This window comes from Labeo rohita, unplaced genomic scaffold (genome assembly GCF_022985175.1).
Source record: "Labeo rohita strain BAU-BD-2019 unplaced genomic scaffold, IGBB_LRoh.1.0 scaffold_112, whole genome shotgun sequence".
NCBI classification, from domain to species: domain Eukaryota; kingdom Metazoa; phylum Chordata; class Actinopteri; order Cypriniformes; family Cyprinidae; genus Labeo; species Labeo rohita.
In genome coordinates this window covers 255459-271321 of record NW_026127252.1, presented here as the reverse complement: position 1 = coordinate 271321, position 15863 = coordinate 255459, and the positions used below count along the sequence as shown (strand labels likewise).

The 15863-nt window shown below is 39.1% G+C and overlaps 1 protein-coding gene across 1 annotated transcript; it reads left to right on the top strand.

Annotated features, from left to right (window-relative positions):
• The first annotated feature begins 1832 nt into the window (after positions 1-1832).
• limk1a (LIM domain kinase 1a) lies at positions 1833-15402 on the top strand. The gene is made up of 13 exons (XM_051100819.1): positions 1833-1987; positions 3005-3202; positions 5054-5159; positions 5555-5742; positions 6086-6272; positions 8870-8956; positions 10109-10240; positions 10453-10512; positions 10945-11010; positions 12291-12459; positions 12846-12901; positions 13148-13305; positions 14837-15402. The coding sequence occupies exons 1-13, from the start codon at positions 1833-1835 to the stop codon at positions 14997-14999; spliced, it is 1725 nt and encodes a 574-aa protein (XP_050956776.1). The 3' UTR covers positions 15000-15402.
• Positions 15403-15863: the final 461 nt, after the last annotated feature.

The window sequence follows — 15863 nt, the reverse complement described above, 5'->3', positions numbered from 1 at the left end:
TGATATGTGACGAGTGAACTTTTTAACTAGAGCAGAATGAATAAGTGGATTAATTGACCATTTGCACGGAGCGTTCTTTAGAAGTTACGCAGAATGATAAACCAGCTCGTAAACTTCCGATGAAGCTCGTTTTAAGTGCTATATATAAGTGGAGACTCTTGAGACTCCTCTCCTGCCTCGTTCTTATCAGAAACTGAGAAAAATGATAACCGCAGCATCGTAAATAATGATAGCGGCGTGAACGTTTAATTTCATGTTATTTAACAACATATAAAGAGTACCTAGACACATAGTTGCATATTTAAATGCTGACAGCTAAACACTGTCATAACTGTTTAGGCTGATGTTACGTAACTAACGATGCTTCTCTTCAACGACATCTTAATAGTAATCTTGATAATCAATAACTTTCCTTCATAGTCACAAACACGTTTTTAAAATCTTGCAATATTTTAAAGCCTTTATTATTTTTCTACAGCTCTACAGCTGTGCAGTAAAATTCACTTCAAAGATTCACTTTTCATTCATAAAGATGAGATGAAAAAATGTCTTTTCACAGAAAACGACTTTTTAAGATGTAAACGACATGAAATTACCCTTATAACCAGGAGATGGTAGCAGAAGATCACTTATTGGCTGCAGCTGCCATTTTAACTGTTTTTTAGTTTTTTTCAGTCCTGCTTTTTGGTTTATTATAACATTACTAGTATAACAATTTTTGTACTTTTACCACACTTAAGTATATTGTATAGCAAGTACAGAAAGTCATTAAAATAAATGATGTTTGATAACAAAGTTCGGGAGGAGCACGATCAGATAATCAACTAATTTGGCTCAGGTGCAACTCGTCTAGGTAATCATCCAATCTAGCAGAAGTCATATATATATGCACACAGCCGTCTTACCTCCGTCATTCGACTGTTTTTCGGCATCCCCCCTCCACCCCAACTCCTCACTCTTAATCTATCCTCATCCCACACTTGGGATGGGGGGAGTTCTCTGGGTTCGGGCCATGTTCCGGGCTCGGAGCACCTCCCCCAGGACAGCACGCCAAAATATGCTTACTGTTTACTCAACCAGATTAGATGTAAGGGTGAACTCGTGAAATAAATAAATAAGCTCAGACACAAACAGACTATAAGGGTGAATTATTTAAATATTTATAGTTCACTACAAATTAAACAAGTTAAATATTAATGGCATAAGAATTAAATATTGCATTCGATATATATCAATATGAATTTGAAATATTTTAGTTTTAATTTAATAACTGCATCTTTTAAGTTTTATTTTGAACTGTAAAAGCTACTAAAAAGCCAATATTCAGCCAACACAAACTTGTTACTGCTGTAGTTTTGTTACTCTGAATTTAGTCTGAATCATTTAATGCACAGCTCCGTTTTTGACATCGGCTTGTCAGGTGTTTCGTTCGGTTATTACTGTCAGTCATATCAATGACTCGCGCATATACTCGCATAATTTTTTACACTGGCGTTTGTCATTCTTGAAACGGTATACATGGATGTTTGGTCCTCTTAGACAAACAAACTTTTCTTCAAATTGTGAATGGATTATGTAGAGAAAACGAGCAAAGGACACTCCTGTTACGGCACAGCACAGTTGACCGGAAATGACTGAGCTGTCTTGTCGAAAACAAGGAAGTAATCGGTGAATATGGTCAATTAAATGTGTATAAATGTGTTTTAGACACCTGAACACTCTGACAGGCAGCGTCAGCGCTCATGGAGCTGTTTCTCTGTGACAGTGTTCAGTGATGTTGATCAGTAATGCTGCAGAAGATCCTTCACCCTCAGCACTAACACACTATGATGATGAAGAGCAGAACCGTCTCTGATCTCAGTGTTTGTGTGTTCCAGGTCGCCGGTGAACAGAAGTATCACCCAGAATGCTTCACCTGTCTGAGCTGCCGAGCGTTTATCGGTGATGGAGACGCGTATGCTCTGGTGGAGCGATCCAAACTCTACTGGTGAGTGACGGCAGCCTGTCGGGAGGACGGACGAGCAAATTACCTTCACATTTTTCACGTGAAAAATGGCTCCGGTTCTTGTCCTTGACGTGTAAACCAGGATCTGAGCGTGTGCATTATGGGTTATTAGTATGTGCTGTTGTGTGGGTGTGATGCAAGCGAGAAGATGCTGCTGTTCATCTTCATATCGTACCATCGCTAATGTTTCCCGGTGGAGCGAGTTCATAAATGCGTCCTATGGAAGGATCCTCATGAGCTGTGAAAGCATTTATTCATTAGAAAAACACTGAGTAGTAATGTGCAATAATATTGTAATAACAACAATAATAATAATGATAACTGTAACAATATATTGAAATTTACAGTTGGATCATTTAAATCCACAAAGCATGATGTATGTCTATGATTTTAAATTCACCTCTGCTTTCCAAAACTTTTTAAAAAACAGTAACACTTTATATTAGGGAACACTATTCACTGTTAACTAGTGGCTTATTAGCACGCATATTACTAGCATATTGGCTGTTTATTAGTACTTATAAAGCACATATTAATGATGTCCTTATTCTAGATCCCGTAAACCGACCCCATAACTACTACTACAACTACTTCACTTACTATCAATTAACAGCAAATTAAGAGTTTACTGGGGAAAGACTCGGAATAGGTAATAGTGAACGTGTGTTCTAATGTGTTACCACAAAAAAACACAATCTTGTGTGCATCCCACAATGATTGGTGACCTCTTATCAACTTGCTTTCATAATCATCACCACAGGTTTATAATGATCGAAATGTTCCGATGTGAAAAACTATTAAGCATTATACGTGGGTGTTTGCTAATGTTATTAACAAAAATAAGTAAAACTGTAATGTCAACAGATCATTTGAAATCCTTGATATGACGTCTTGTTTTTAAAATGTCATAGAAACTTCTAAAATCATGTTGTCGTACAATGTTATCTAGCGATTTCTGACATGTTGGTGATGCTGATGATCTGCTGTGTCTCCCTCTAGTGGAAACTGTTATTATCAGACGATCGTGACTCCGGTCACCCTGCCCGACTCGCCCTGCTCCAGGATTCCTCACACGGTCACGCTAGTGTCCATTCCCGCCTCCACCGATGGGAAACGAGGCTTTTCCGTATCCATCGATCAGGGCTCCAGTCCCAACGGCTTCAGCCCCGAACACACACACACCGTCAGAGTCTCAGAGTGAGTGTGAAAATACAGACGCACGACTGGGATCTGCTCACTCAGACCTCAGAAGAAACAGAATGTTTGAGAATATTTCAAGTGATCGATCCTGCACTGATGTGAGGATGTGAGATGATGCTGAAGAACATGAAGATCAGGTTCAGTTCAGGCAGCTCACACTCAAACTCTGATCTGATCATTTACTTTAATGATAAGAGCACTGATGTATTTTTCAGGTTGATAATTAGGAGTCCACCACCCTGATGTCACATCTGTTAATGTTTGTTTAGAATTTACAGGCAAACAGAAAAAAAACAAAAAAACAATTGGAATCAAAAAAATAAAGAGTGTGATGATCTGCTGCCAGTCTCCAGACTAAAGATACAAGGGTAACACTTCAGAATAATGGTCTGTTATTAACAAATAACGATGCAGGAAGTAATAGGTAGTACTACATTAACACTGAGCTTAATATTGTTAACTAGTATGGACGCAATATTAACTAAGCAGTAAGTAATAGCAAATATAGGACAAAAGTAGCTCCTTATTAGGTATTCAGTTATTACTAAACAAAAATATTCGCATCGAGAACAACTTGCTAATTATGATCAGTTAATGAAGAATAACCACTTAATTATTAAACACAACAGTAACATGTCTAAAAGTAAACTACTGTCTTTTTTATTCTTAACATGGTCATAAAATGCCGCTTTCAGAAGCTTGCACCTCAGATGGGCTCTTTGCGGAGACTAATTTTTGAATATTATATGCCCACAAATAAGTTGACTACAGATTGAGATTGTGACTACTATACTCTTACCAAAAAGTAGTTTATTTCATACTTAAACACAGAATAATAATAATAGTAATGATAATAATTCATTTAAAATTTTAAACAACTATGAAGTGATGCTGACAAGCCCATGATTGTATTGGTTCATTATTATGAGCTGTACTCGGTGTCAGTTCAATATGCATCTGACTCCAAAACACCTAGACAGTGACAGTATCCTGGGAAACACTTCTCTTTAGGATATGAATATAAATGATGGTCTCTTGTCAAAAACAATTTGCATCCTTAATAAAGACATTGACTGCAATGTGTTAAACACAAAACAACATCTTTCAGATTACAATGTCTGTTGGGTTAGAATATCATTCAGAAATGTATGGCCGTACAGTATATGCCAGATATAAAACATATTAAATTATTTGATAAATTACATGTGAAATCAATGTCAGCCCCTCACAAATTACTCAAGCATTACCGTGTCAGCCCACAGGAACCACTAGTGATCTGGACCATTATTTTAAAGTTAAAAACACATCAACAAGTTAAACAAATTAGCATGTCACCAATACTCAGGTGGACTGACAAGGTAACGCTTGACTAGTTAGTGGGGGGTTAATGTGTTTCATTTAAATTAATGGTCCAAATCACTAGTAGTTCCTGCGGGCTGACAAGGTAATGCTTGAGTATTAGTGAGGGATCAACATCAATTTCACAAGTAATTTAATACGTTTTTAGACATGTTACTGTTGTGATTACTAATTAATTGGTTATTAATTGATCATAGTTAGTAAGTAGTTCTTAATCAGGATATTTTTATTTGGCTATTATTGAATACCTAACAAGGAACTACCAGTTCATCTTGCCTCCATATTAGGTAGTAGTATTACGCTCAGTGTTAATGTAGTACTACCTATTACTTCCTGCATCGTTACTTGTTAACAATGGACCATTATTCTGACCAGCAGAAGCCAATGATGCATTTCCTTTCGGAAATCAAGTGTGCGCTGCTGTCTGATATCAGTCAGGATCCTCTGGCTCACGTGCTGGTCTTCGTGTGCTTTTGTCCGTGTGTTCAGGGTGGACCCAGAATGCATCAGTCCAGACGTCAAAAACTCTATTCATGTTGGCGATCGGATCCTGGAGATCAATGGGACCCCGATCCAGAACGTTCCTCTGGACGAGGTGAAAAACACCTGCTCACTTCACTTTATGCTTTATGGCTGTGTAACAAAATCGGCTTGGTTCAAATCTGCAAAATGTTAAGAAGTAGTCTGATCAAACTCACGTGTTCGGGCTGTAATTCTGATTGCATGAGTCACAAGGCCATCAGTGTTTTCTTTTCAAAATCTGCGATTGTTATTTTGCTTGCCAACAATAAACAGCCTATGAACTATAAAGTGTTTCTGCGCTCTACGTGTCACACCACAGTTCATAGCGGTGTCGGTACAGCACTACAAGTGTGCCATGCACTTTGAACACATTAGTCAAACACTCATGTTTGTGTGAGCATGATTCTGCCCTTCACAGAGGCGTCTGTCCATGACAGTGTGTTTGACTCATCTGTGTGTGTGTGTCAGATTGATCTGCTGATCCAGGAGACCAGTCGTCTGCTGCAGCTGACCATTGAACACGACCCTCATGATCACAGCCCATCAGAGGACCACGTGGACGGGCCGACACCCCCGTCCGAGGGGCCCAGTCCCATCATGCCCATCACGCGTCCGCCCAGCCAGGACGTTAACAATCTGCGCTCACGAATCATCACGTCAGTAAAGCGCACGACAATACAGTTAGCTACACACACATATCACACACACACAGCCAGAGCACAACACAGCAGGACATGTCACGTGCATTTCCGAGTAGATTGGATTATTAGTGTTGTTTAAGTCAGAATCGATTGTTATTGCTCATATGTACATGAGTGTGTCAACAGGTATCCAAACTTTGTCATGTACAGTAACTCCCACTGCATAGCAACATGCTAACAGCTAATGCATGAGAACAGTTTAATGATCTCTTGAGCTCATCTGTTGTGATGTGTGTTATGCTACTTGAGGCTGATTTTAACACAGTCGATGTGTGTGTGTGTGTGTGTGTGTGCACAGGCGCAGCTACAGTATTGACAAATCTCCGTGCTCCAGCAACACTCCGTCTCCACTGTCTCTGAGGAAGGACATCGGCCGCTCGGAGTCGCTGCGCGTCGTGTCCAACCGCACGCACCGAATATTCAGAGCCTCCGACCTGATCCACGGAGAGGTTCTGGGTAAAGGCTGCTTCGGACAGGCCATAAAGGTGAGCGCACGCTCTCTATCCCATACACTCTGAAAAAGTGAAGCCAAAACGCCTCGGATATGGCTGCTGTCATCTGATGTCCTTTGAAGCCAGAGTCTGCACAGTAGAGATCGACCGATATTTCGATTTACTGATATTTTTCCAGATATTTAAGCGTTTTACCAGATTCAGTTATCGGTTTTGTAATATTGGATTCACCGATAAACGCCGCCAACTTGTGGGTGTTTTGAGAGTTGCGTGCAAGATTGCAGCACTGCGTCTGCTGGAGACGACACAACAATGGCGTGCATGGGTAAAGCATCCTTGCTTTGCTGTAATTAGTAAACTTTATTTAACATAACAGCCATTAATGCACATATTAGATGTGTTACATAAATGCCAGATATGCAGCTAGTTTATGCAGCTTGGCTCTAGGAAATAGAGACAAACTCACTAAGTCATGTAAGATAATCCATCAAGGCCTGTCCCAATAAAGACATAACTTTGCATGAATTAAATAATATACAGCCATGAATGAGCACATGTTGGAAATGAAAGCGCTGATTTAATTATTTCTCTTTCTGTTGTCTATATGCCCATCATTAGTTAGTAAAGTCGCTTTTATTTTGCTGTTCACTCATTGGGTTGATGCTCAGGAAAAGCTTGTAACTTCACAAGATTCACTTGTTTAAAACACTTTTACTATATAACCATTATTTCGCTAGTAGACATCTAAATAAATACAACTCAATGGAAATTCATTATTTATTATCTCCATGAGCGATCGCAGTTTGAGTGTAGTTCTGTGCATAATAGTCTAGAATGACAAAAACATTAGTGATTCTGATATAACACACCAGTTTAGAAATGCAATAAAATACAATGTTTTGTTTGTTATATTCCAATATTCCAGAGAATTTTATTCAGTGAATTAACATTATCCAGTCAATTATTCATCACTCTTTATATTAAACAGCTAATAAACTTACTAAAACTGTAGATTAAAATGAAGTTGATATGACTCCTGTCCTTTTTTATTTTCTCCATTTGAAAACATTCACATTCTACATTTATTTTGCTTATTAGAGTTGCAGCTGATGCTTTTTATAAATGAAGTGGTTTTTATTGATGTAATATGAAGATTAAATTTAACATGAAAGACAATTATAATTTTCGATAATTTTCAACACTTTTTTTAAGATGACTGAAAGGAGGAAAAACCAAAGTGAATTATGGACGTACTTCACTCAGTTATTTATTTACTTTATAACAGTAAATAAATATCGGTTCCGCATATCAGTTATCAGGCACATAAACATGCAGATAGTTTGTATTGGTATGGGTCGATCACTGCTGCACAGTAGCGATTCATTTGGAGCCGAGTCTGTGCGGTAGTGATTATAAGGAGGATCCAATCTCCAATCTCACAATCATGACGCCACACCCCGTTATTATAGCATCAAATAATGAACTAAAAACAAACTTATTAGAAAAACAAACACTTAAACACGCATCGGCATGATAAGAAGTAAAAATAATATATACCATATTTAGGAAAATTAAAAGTGTGATTGTAGATTTTTTTTTATTTTACTTTTTTTTAATTTGGCTCACATCCCATTCATTTACATGGAGAAGGCAGGGTTTATGACCTCTACTGCAGCCAGCCACCAGGGGGCAACACAGATGTTTTGGCTTCAGTTTTCAGGACGTATGAAGCACAGGGGGTCTGTCCTCACAGCGCGCACACACACACACACACATTTGTTTTTGTGAATTGTGGGGACTTTCCATAGACTTCTATAGATTTTATACTGACCAAACGATATTGTCTATCCCCTAACCCAACCCTAACCCTAAACCTAGCCCTCACAGAAAACATGTTTGCATCGTTACACTTTCAGATAAACATCATTTACTATTTTTAATCATTTTTTTAACATTTTTTAACAACATAAATTTCAGGTTTTATTATCCTTGTGGGGACATTTGGTCACCCTTTATGTAGCAAAAATAAGTACACACACACACACACACACACACCTGCACTCAAACACACAGAATGAATCATGAGTGATTTGATGTTTTTGTGTAATATTATCTTGAAATGTCATGTAATAAGTTGTTGGTATTGCTTCTGGTTAATATCAAGGTCAGGTTGAGTGCATTGATACTATGCTGTTATCCTGCCTGTACTGTTTCTCACAATGACCATGTTTTCTGTAAGCATGAACCATCCAGATAATTTATGACATTGATCAAACTGTGCAGGATCCCACAGTGGAATACACCGGACTTGACCTATTGGCAGAAGTGATATGAATTTATAGACATTATTATACAAAATTCAATTAAATGCAGAACAGTATGAATAAACTGATAGATCATTGATCAATGAATCATTCTCAGTTCCTGAGGTATGAACACTGCAGCAGCTCCTGCTCTTCACTGCGTTATGCACTGTTTCACATACGACTGTTAAATGTCAGGAGGACGTGTGTAGTGTGTAGTGTGCTGTGATACGGGATGAAGTCCAGTACGAGTATGACAGTTTGAGTGCTGTGGTAGTATGCTGCTCTGTTGTGTCTCATCTGTGTGTGTGTGTGTGTGATTGTCAGGTGACTCACAGAGAGACGGGAGAGGTGATGGTGATGAAGGAGCTCATTCGATTCGATGAGGAAACACAGAGGACCTTCCTGAAAGAGGTGACGACACATTACACACACACACACCGTACACACTCACAGGCCTCTGACACACAGTAAGAGTGTATTGACGCACACGTGGTGGAGCGCCGAACGTTCGTGCTGCTTTTCCGTGTGTGTTTTCTCGTCAGCTCATGATTTACCCAGCGTGCTCAGGGGTCACATGAGGAGAATGAGTCTGTAAGAGTCTCATAAGAGTGTCAACACCTTCAGCGCATTCACTGTAAAACACCGCAGCTTCAGCAGATGAAAGAGCACGCAAACACTTAGCCGTCAGCTAGCGCTCATTTGTCGTTTGTTCGTTTATGATTAGCTAACCCATAGTTGACTGTGTCTGAATGGCTGCATGGGACAGCTGTAGATTGTGCAGCTGGTGTTTAGACGGGTCATCTGAGGAGAACATCAGCACATCAACACCTGAGCGCGTGATGGAGCGTCTGCTGACACTCAGTTTACTGACGCTCATTCACTGAGGATCGCTGCACGCTCGAGGCCGTAGTGCTGAGACGTCTGAGCAATAATAGTTCACTGGGAATGTAGTGATTTAAAAACTCAACAAGCCGTTCAGTTCCTGAAAATAAATCAACACCCTGGAATGTTTATAAGCCAATCAGATTGAAGCATTCGACAGCGCTGCGGTGTGACAGTACAGGATTATTGTTATTTACTTAAAATTGAAATATAAAATAACACTTTTTAATGACATTAAATAAATATGACATTATCTAACATTTAAAAAATAACATTTTTATTTAGTTTAACTTGACATAAAAAAAGAAAGAAATGACAAAAACACTCCAAAATAAAGTTTAAAATTACAGTGAACACAAAATGTTAATATATAAACACAAATCCAAAATATTATTAAAAACCACCTCCCGGACAGTAAAATAACAGTTAGCCAGGTGTCGTAGCAGATCTCTAGAGCTTCCTCTACATGACGAGGAAACCTCATGTCAGTCCATCAGCTGAACTTTCATTCTGAGAAGAGACTCCTCTAGAGCCACACGTTCAGCAGCGTATCACTGACACATCAATACCAAAATGCTGTGCTGTCACTCAGCAGAATGAACTTCTGTACGCTTACTTTGATTTGTGTGTGATTTGCGTCGGTTTAGTTGTCGCTCTGATTATTTTCCTCTGTGTGTTCAGGTGAAGGTCATGAGATGTTTGGATCATCCCAACGTGCTGAAGTTCATCGGCGTCCTCTACAAAGACAAACGGCTCAACTTCATCGCTGAGTACATCAAAGGAGGAACGCTGAGAGACATCATCAAGAACATGGTGCGTGTGAACTATATGCCGAAGTGATTAAATATACAGCACGTCTCATGTTGACGACTGTTTTGATTGTGTGCTCACATTTTCAGCATCACAGTCCTGTACAAATGAGTGTCACGCTGTGCTGCTGCTGTGCGTGTGTGCGCTAAAGTGCTCTATGAAGGTCTCAGGGTGAATATCATCTTTCTGAATGTGAATGTGTCTGATCTGTGCAGGACAGTGATTATCCATGGAAACAGAGAGTGAGTTTTGCCAAGGACATTTCCTCTGGGATGGTGAGTCGGTGCTGCCCTCCTCTGGACGCTCAGCTCACATGACACGTGACTGCAGGATCACAGGCTTCATTTCAAACTGTTTTAAATGTTGTTTGTCCAGTACCGGAGTAATTATTTTACATTCATAGTTAAAGAGCTAAAACGGTGGAAAATCTCGAAAGAAATGGTGAAACTGTTTAGTAAATCAAACTAAACTAATCAACACATTTTTACTCTAAAACAGAAATAACCTATAAATGACCAGTTGTATTAAAAAATGCATCTTTTCCAACTAAATCAAAAATCCTAAAACACTGAAAAACATCAATTAAAACAGTAATAATGACAAACACCATAATAAACTGAAATGAAGTAATAATAACAAATACTGCAGATGGCAGTATTTCAACATCAGTGATAGTGAAGCGGTTTCTCTTTTATTCTTTGACACAGACGTACCTGCACTCCATGAACATCATCCACCGAGACCTCAACTCACACAACTGCCTGGTCAGAGAGGTCAGTCATGCCGCCTGGGATGTGTGTGTGCGTGCGTGCTTTTGTTAGTCTTTGCTTTGTTTTGTTTTGGTTTAGTTTAATCGTGTTTTTTTGTTGTTGTTGTTGTTGTTATTGTTGTGTTACGTTTTGTGTTTGTTGTTTTGTTTGAGTGTACTGAGGGTTTTCTGAAGCTGCTGCATCAGTTCCCAGTTCTGCATCACGTTTATGTTTTTACATTGAGAAAGTTTTTCGGCATGCATCCATAGACCAATTTTGAGTAGACGTCAAAGTTACGTCACCTGCAGCTGCGGGCGCATAGTGTTTGCAGAAAAACACCGGTAACAGTTGGAGTGAAACTGGTAAAATCCATGGAATAAGAGAAAAACATTTTTGTGCCTTTTGATGCCAGAATCAGAATCCAAGTAATTTTTAGAGAATACTGTCGTCAGAGACGCCATTTGAAGTTTAACACGGACGTTTAAACTGATGACCTTCTATGCTATGCTATGATTACTCTACTTTTAAAGCATTAATTTAGATTTAAACAGTAGGTCTACATAATATTCATATATGCTGTTCATAGGGAACACATTGTATTAGCCCTACAGTTACAGCATGACATAATATTTAAAACTATCACTATTAATGTTTTACATAACATTTATTTTGTCTCACAATTCTGACTTTTTCTCGCAAATGCAAGTTCATATCTCCTGATTCAGACCTTTAACTTTTTATAACGATTCAACTCAACAATAGTGAGTTTGTCAATTCTCAAGTGGAAAAAAAAGCGAGAGCCGAAGAGAAAAGAAAGAATTACGAGTCGTTTTTTCGTATCAGAATTGTGAGATTTAATCTTGGAATTTTGGAATAATCTTGGAATAAAGTCAGAATTTTGAAATATAAACTCAAACGTACCTTTTTATTCTTTTATTCCATGGCTCCATAGACTGCCACTGAAACATTTTCTTGAACCAGATCAGCTCCACCCTCAAAAAACGTCATCCCTGTATAGGCATCTCTTGACTTGTGTAATTTTGTTATATTAAACTCATCCTGTATCATGTGTTTGGCTCCGTTGTTCTCTGTTAGAGTATGATTGTTTGATAATTCGAGGTCTGTATTAACACAGGAGCCGTTCAGCAGAGTGTGGAGATAAAGAGTTAAACATTAAAGCCAGTTCTGTCAGTTCCTGTGTTTTGCTTTCATAGATCACTGTAGTTTCAGTCGCTGTGTTGTGTTGATTGTTGATTTCCGACGGTGTGCGGATGGATCTGTGAGTGATTTCCTGCTCTTGACAGAATAACAGCGTTGTCGTGGCGGATTTCGGACTGGCCCGACTCATGGTGGAGGACAAGAATCAGGACAAGCTGTCTTCAGGACAGATCCCGGGCGTGAGGAAACCCGACAGGAGAAAGAGATACACCGTCGTGGGAAACCCGTACTGGATGGCTCCCGAAATGATTCACGGTCAGAGACGACCGGCTTTATCATCCGTCATGTCTGCAAATCTGTTATTCTCTGTGTTTATCATGATGTTCTTACAAAAAGCTCTTGCTCTGTTTTAATGTGAATCATATTTCAGAGAAAGGAAGATTCATTAAAAGAGTCAAGGTCATAGAAATCCAGTTTCAAACCGTGTTTGAGTGATTTTTAATGTCACCTAAATGTAAAAAGTAGTTGAGTACATGTGAGTGCACACATCATTATTTAAAAAAGGAAGGTTTCAGACATATTTTATTTATTCCATTCGATGAACCTGAACTTGTAGGTCGATAGATACAGACAGGGCAATGTTGAAATGTCGATGTGGACGTGCGAGACTGACGTTTACTGTTTCTCCATGTGCTCCCCAGGGAAGAGCTATGATGAGAAGGTGGACATCTTCTCGTTCGGCATCATGCTGTGTGAGGTGAGTGTTAGTGTGCTGTAAACGCTCAGAAAAATGTCTCTGTCCACATCAGGCTGTAGGTTTGTGTTTAACGAGAAACACTGTGAGTTACACCGTCATTACCAAACCACAGCCAGAGGAAGCAGTTGGAGGGGAGGCAGTGGTTGGTTCAGTATGTGTTCTGCTGTGGTTTAGGGAAGCCCAGCGCCGAGAGCAAACCTGACGCTGCTTCCTCTGTTCTGAATCGCTCTCTCCTTTGCAACTCAGATTATAGGGCGAGTCAACGCGGATCCCGACTGCTTGCCCCGCGCCATGGATTTCGGGCTGAACGTGAAAGAGTTTTTGGACGATCACTGCCCGCCTGACTGCCCCACCGCTTTCTTCCCCATGGCGGCGCTCTGCTGCGACCTGGACGCCGAGAAACGGTTAGAAAAAAAATCCAGTACATCCAACACATTCTTAACATATGTATCATATTTGCACAGCAAATAAATATAAACAGTTAGGGCTGTCAAGTGATTCAGATGTTTCATCTAATTAACCAAATTAATTGCAAATTAATCACACAACATGCCCCCAAAAGATTTAAAATCATTGTGTTGAATGAGAAAAGCATTAGACATTACAAAAAGAAATACTTTGATTCAACATTGCATAAACAATGCTATATATATATATATATATAATGCTATATAAATAATTCATATATATATATATATATATATATATATATATATATATATATGATTAAAAAATAAATAAATAAAATGCTAATCTAAATGTGAAACTAAAATTGCCAATAGGTGGCAGTGAGTCATTCATTCATTCATTAAAATGATTCTTTCAAACAACTGATTCAGTTCAGAAATGGATCAAGTGACTGAATCATTGACATTAAATATTCATTCAGTAACGAGTCACCGCTGTGTGTTGATCAGAGATGCTCTTGTTGTACTGTGACTTTATAGGTTATATTTTTGTTTAAAACAATATTGACAATATAAATCAATATTACATTTGCACTCATGCAGGTATTGAATACTGATCTTATACAACAGTTCAATAAATAAGAAGTTAATAGTGTGTTATTTTAGACAGTGTTGTCTTTTTTGCTCAATTTTGCGAACAAAATATAAAGACAAGGCAGAACTGTTTGTCTCCGAGGAACACACATTTGCATTTCATTTCTTAATCCACGTTTTGAACGAATTGGGTGAACCATTAGGCTCGTTGGATTTAAAGCGGCGCTGCACAGACCGATCGTTGTGTGACGTCAAAGTACAGCGAGAGCGATTCAAAAGCATAATGAGTCGTCTGCTCTTTAATTGCTCTCGCGGTACTTTGACGTCACACACCGAACGGTCTGATGGTGATGATCTGCTCCAAGTCAAACAAGCCTAATGATTCAATAGACCATTGGCAAAGAACCATTTACTTCACTCCTGAGTGAATCAGCCATTTGAACAAATCAGACGAATGAATAAGTGACTTAGTAACTTAATTATAAAGACATTTATGCATTTTTTCTCAGAATTGTGAGATACAAGCTTGCAATTGTGTTCTGAGGAGAAAAAAAGACTGACATGTATCTCACAGAGAATGCACATATATATATATATATATATATATATATATATATATACTTTATAGCCCTAATATAAATATACACTCTCAGTAAAAAAAGGTACAGTTCTGTCGCTGGGCAGTACCCTATGGTACAAAAGTGAAATATACAAATATGTACTTTTAAAGTACTAATATGTGCCTATAAGGGGTAGGTAAGGTACAAAGATGTACCTTTTCACTTTTGTACCATAGGGCACCGCCCCAGTGACATATCTGTACCTTTTTCTGTGACAGGGTATATATTTATACAAATAACTATATAGTTATTTTTAAAATTGTGAAACTGTATTGATAGTCCAGAGACTTGAGTGTCTGCTGCTTTCTGCGCAGGCCTGCGTTTGCTAAGTTGGAGTCGTGGCTGGAGAACCTGAAGATGCACCTGGAGATGGGCCTTCATCTGGTGTCTGAGCTGGAGGTCATTCATCAAGACTTCTGGCAGAGACACTCGAGGGGCAAGAACGGCCTTCACACGCACCCAGAGCAGCCCGAGTAACCGCAGAGAATGCAGACGGACGAGCAGATGCAGCGCAGGACGTCCCGGCACATCTGCGAATCAATCCAAGCATCCGATGACACCTGCAACCCATGATGTCTCCTCACCACATAACGCATCTGGACAGATTTTTGAGCTGGAGTCTGACGCAGAGCATTAGCTCACACACTCATGCATGTCTGTTGTGGCTTACAGTGTGATGTTCTTCATACGGTACTGGTGGTGCGTTCACGTCTCGTCCACACGACGACGCTCTGACTGTGATGTTTATGTCGATCCGGTGATGAGATGTGAACGCACCAGAGCACACGAGACTCGCACAGGTCCTCGTGTCCGTTAGGTACGCGAAGCGTCGTGTCGTCGCACTAATAGTCCTCGTGTCAGGCATTTCCCTCAGTGTAAATGCAGTTACAGTACATATTGTAAATGTGTGACATATTGTATATGTGCAAACATTATTTTGTATAGTGATCGCGCATCGGCGTACTTTCATCTGGATGTTTGCCGAAATGCAAGTCCTCGTGAGAAGATCAGGAAATGAATGAACTCTAGAGAGGCTTCCTGTCCGTGTCCAACACGTAAAACGTCATACACGTCCGCTCTGGGCTTCAAGTGTCCCATGGGTCAAATTAACTTATTTACTAACCCCAAATCAAAAATATTTGTATATATGTGTTTTGCATAAAACAATGAAGCCTGTTTTTTTTGTTTTTTTTTTTAATAATGATTTATTATTTAAATTGTAAAGTAAATATGCATCACATTAGTATTTGCTGTAATGAATGTATTTTATGGTGATTTAAAGGAAAATCTCTTAAAAGTCTTCACAGGCTTCATGCTCTTGTGCAAAATCAAATTGTGACG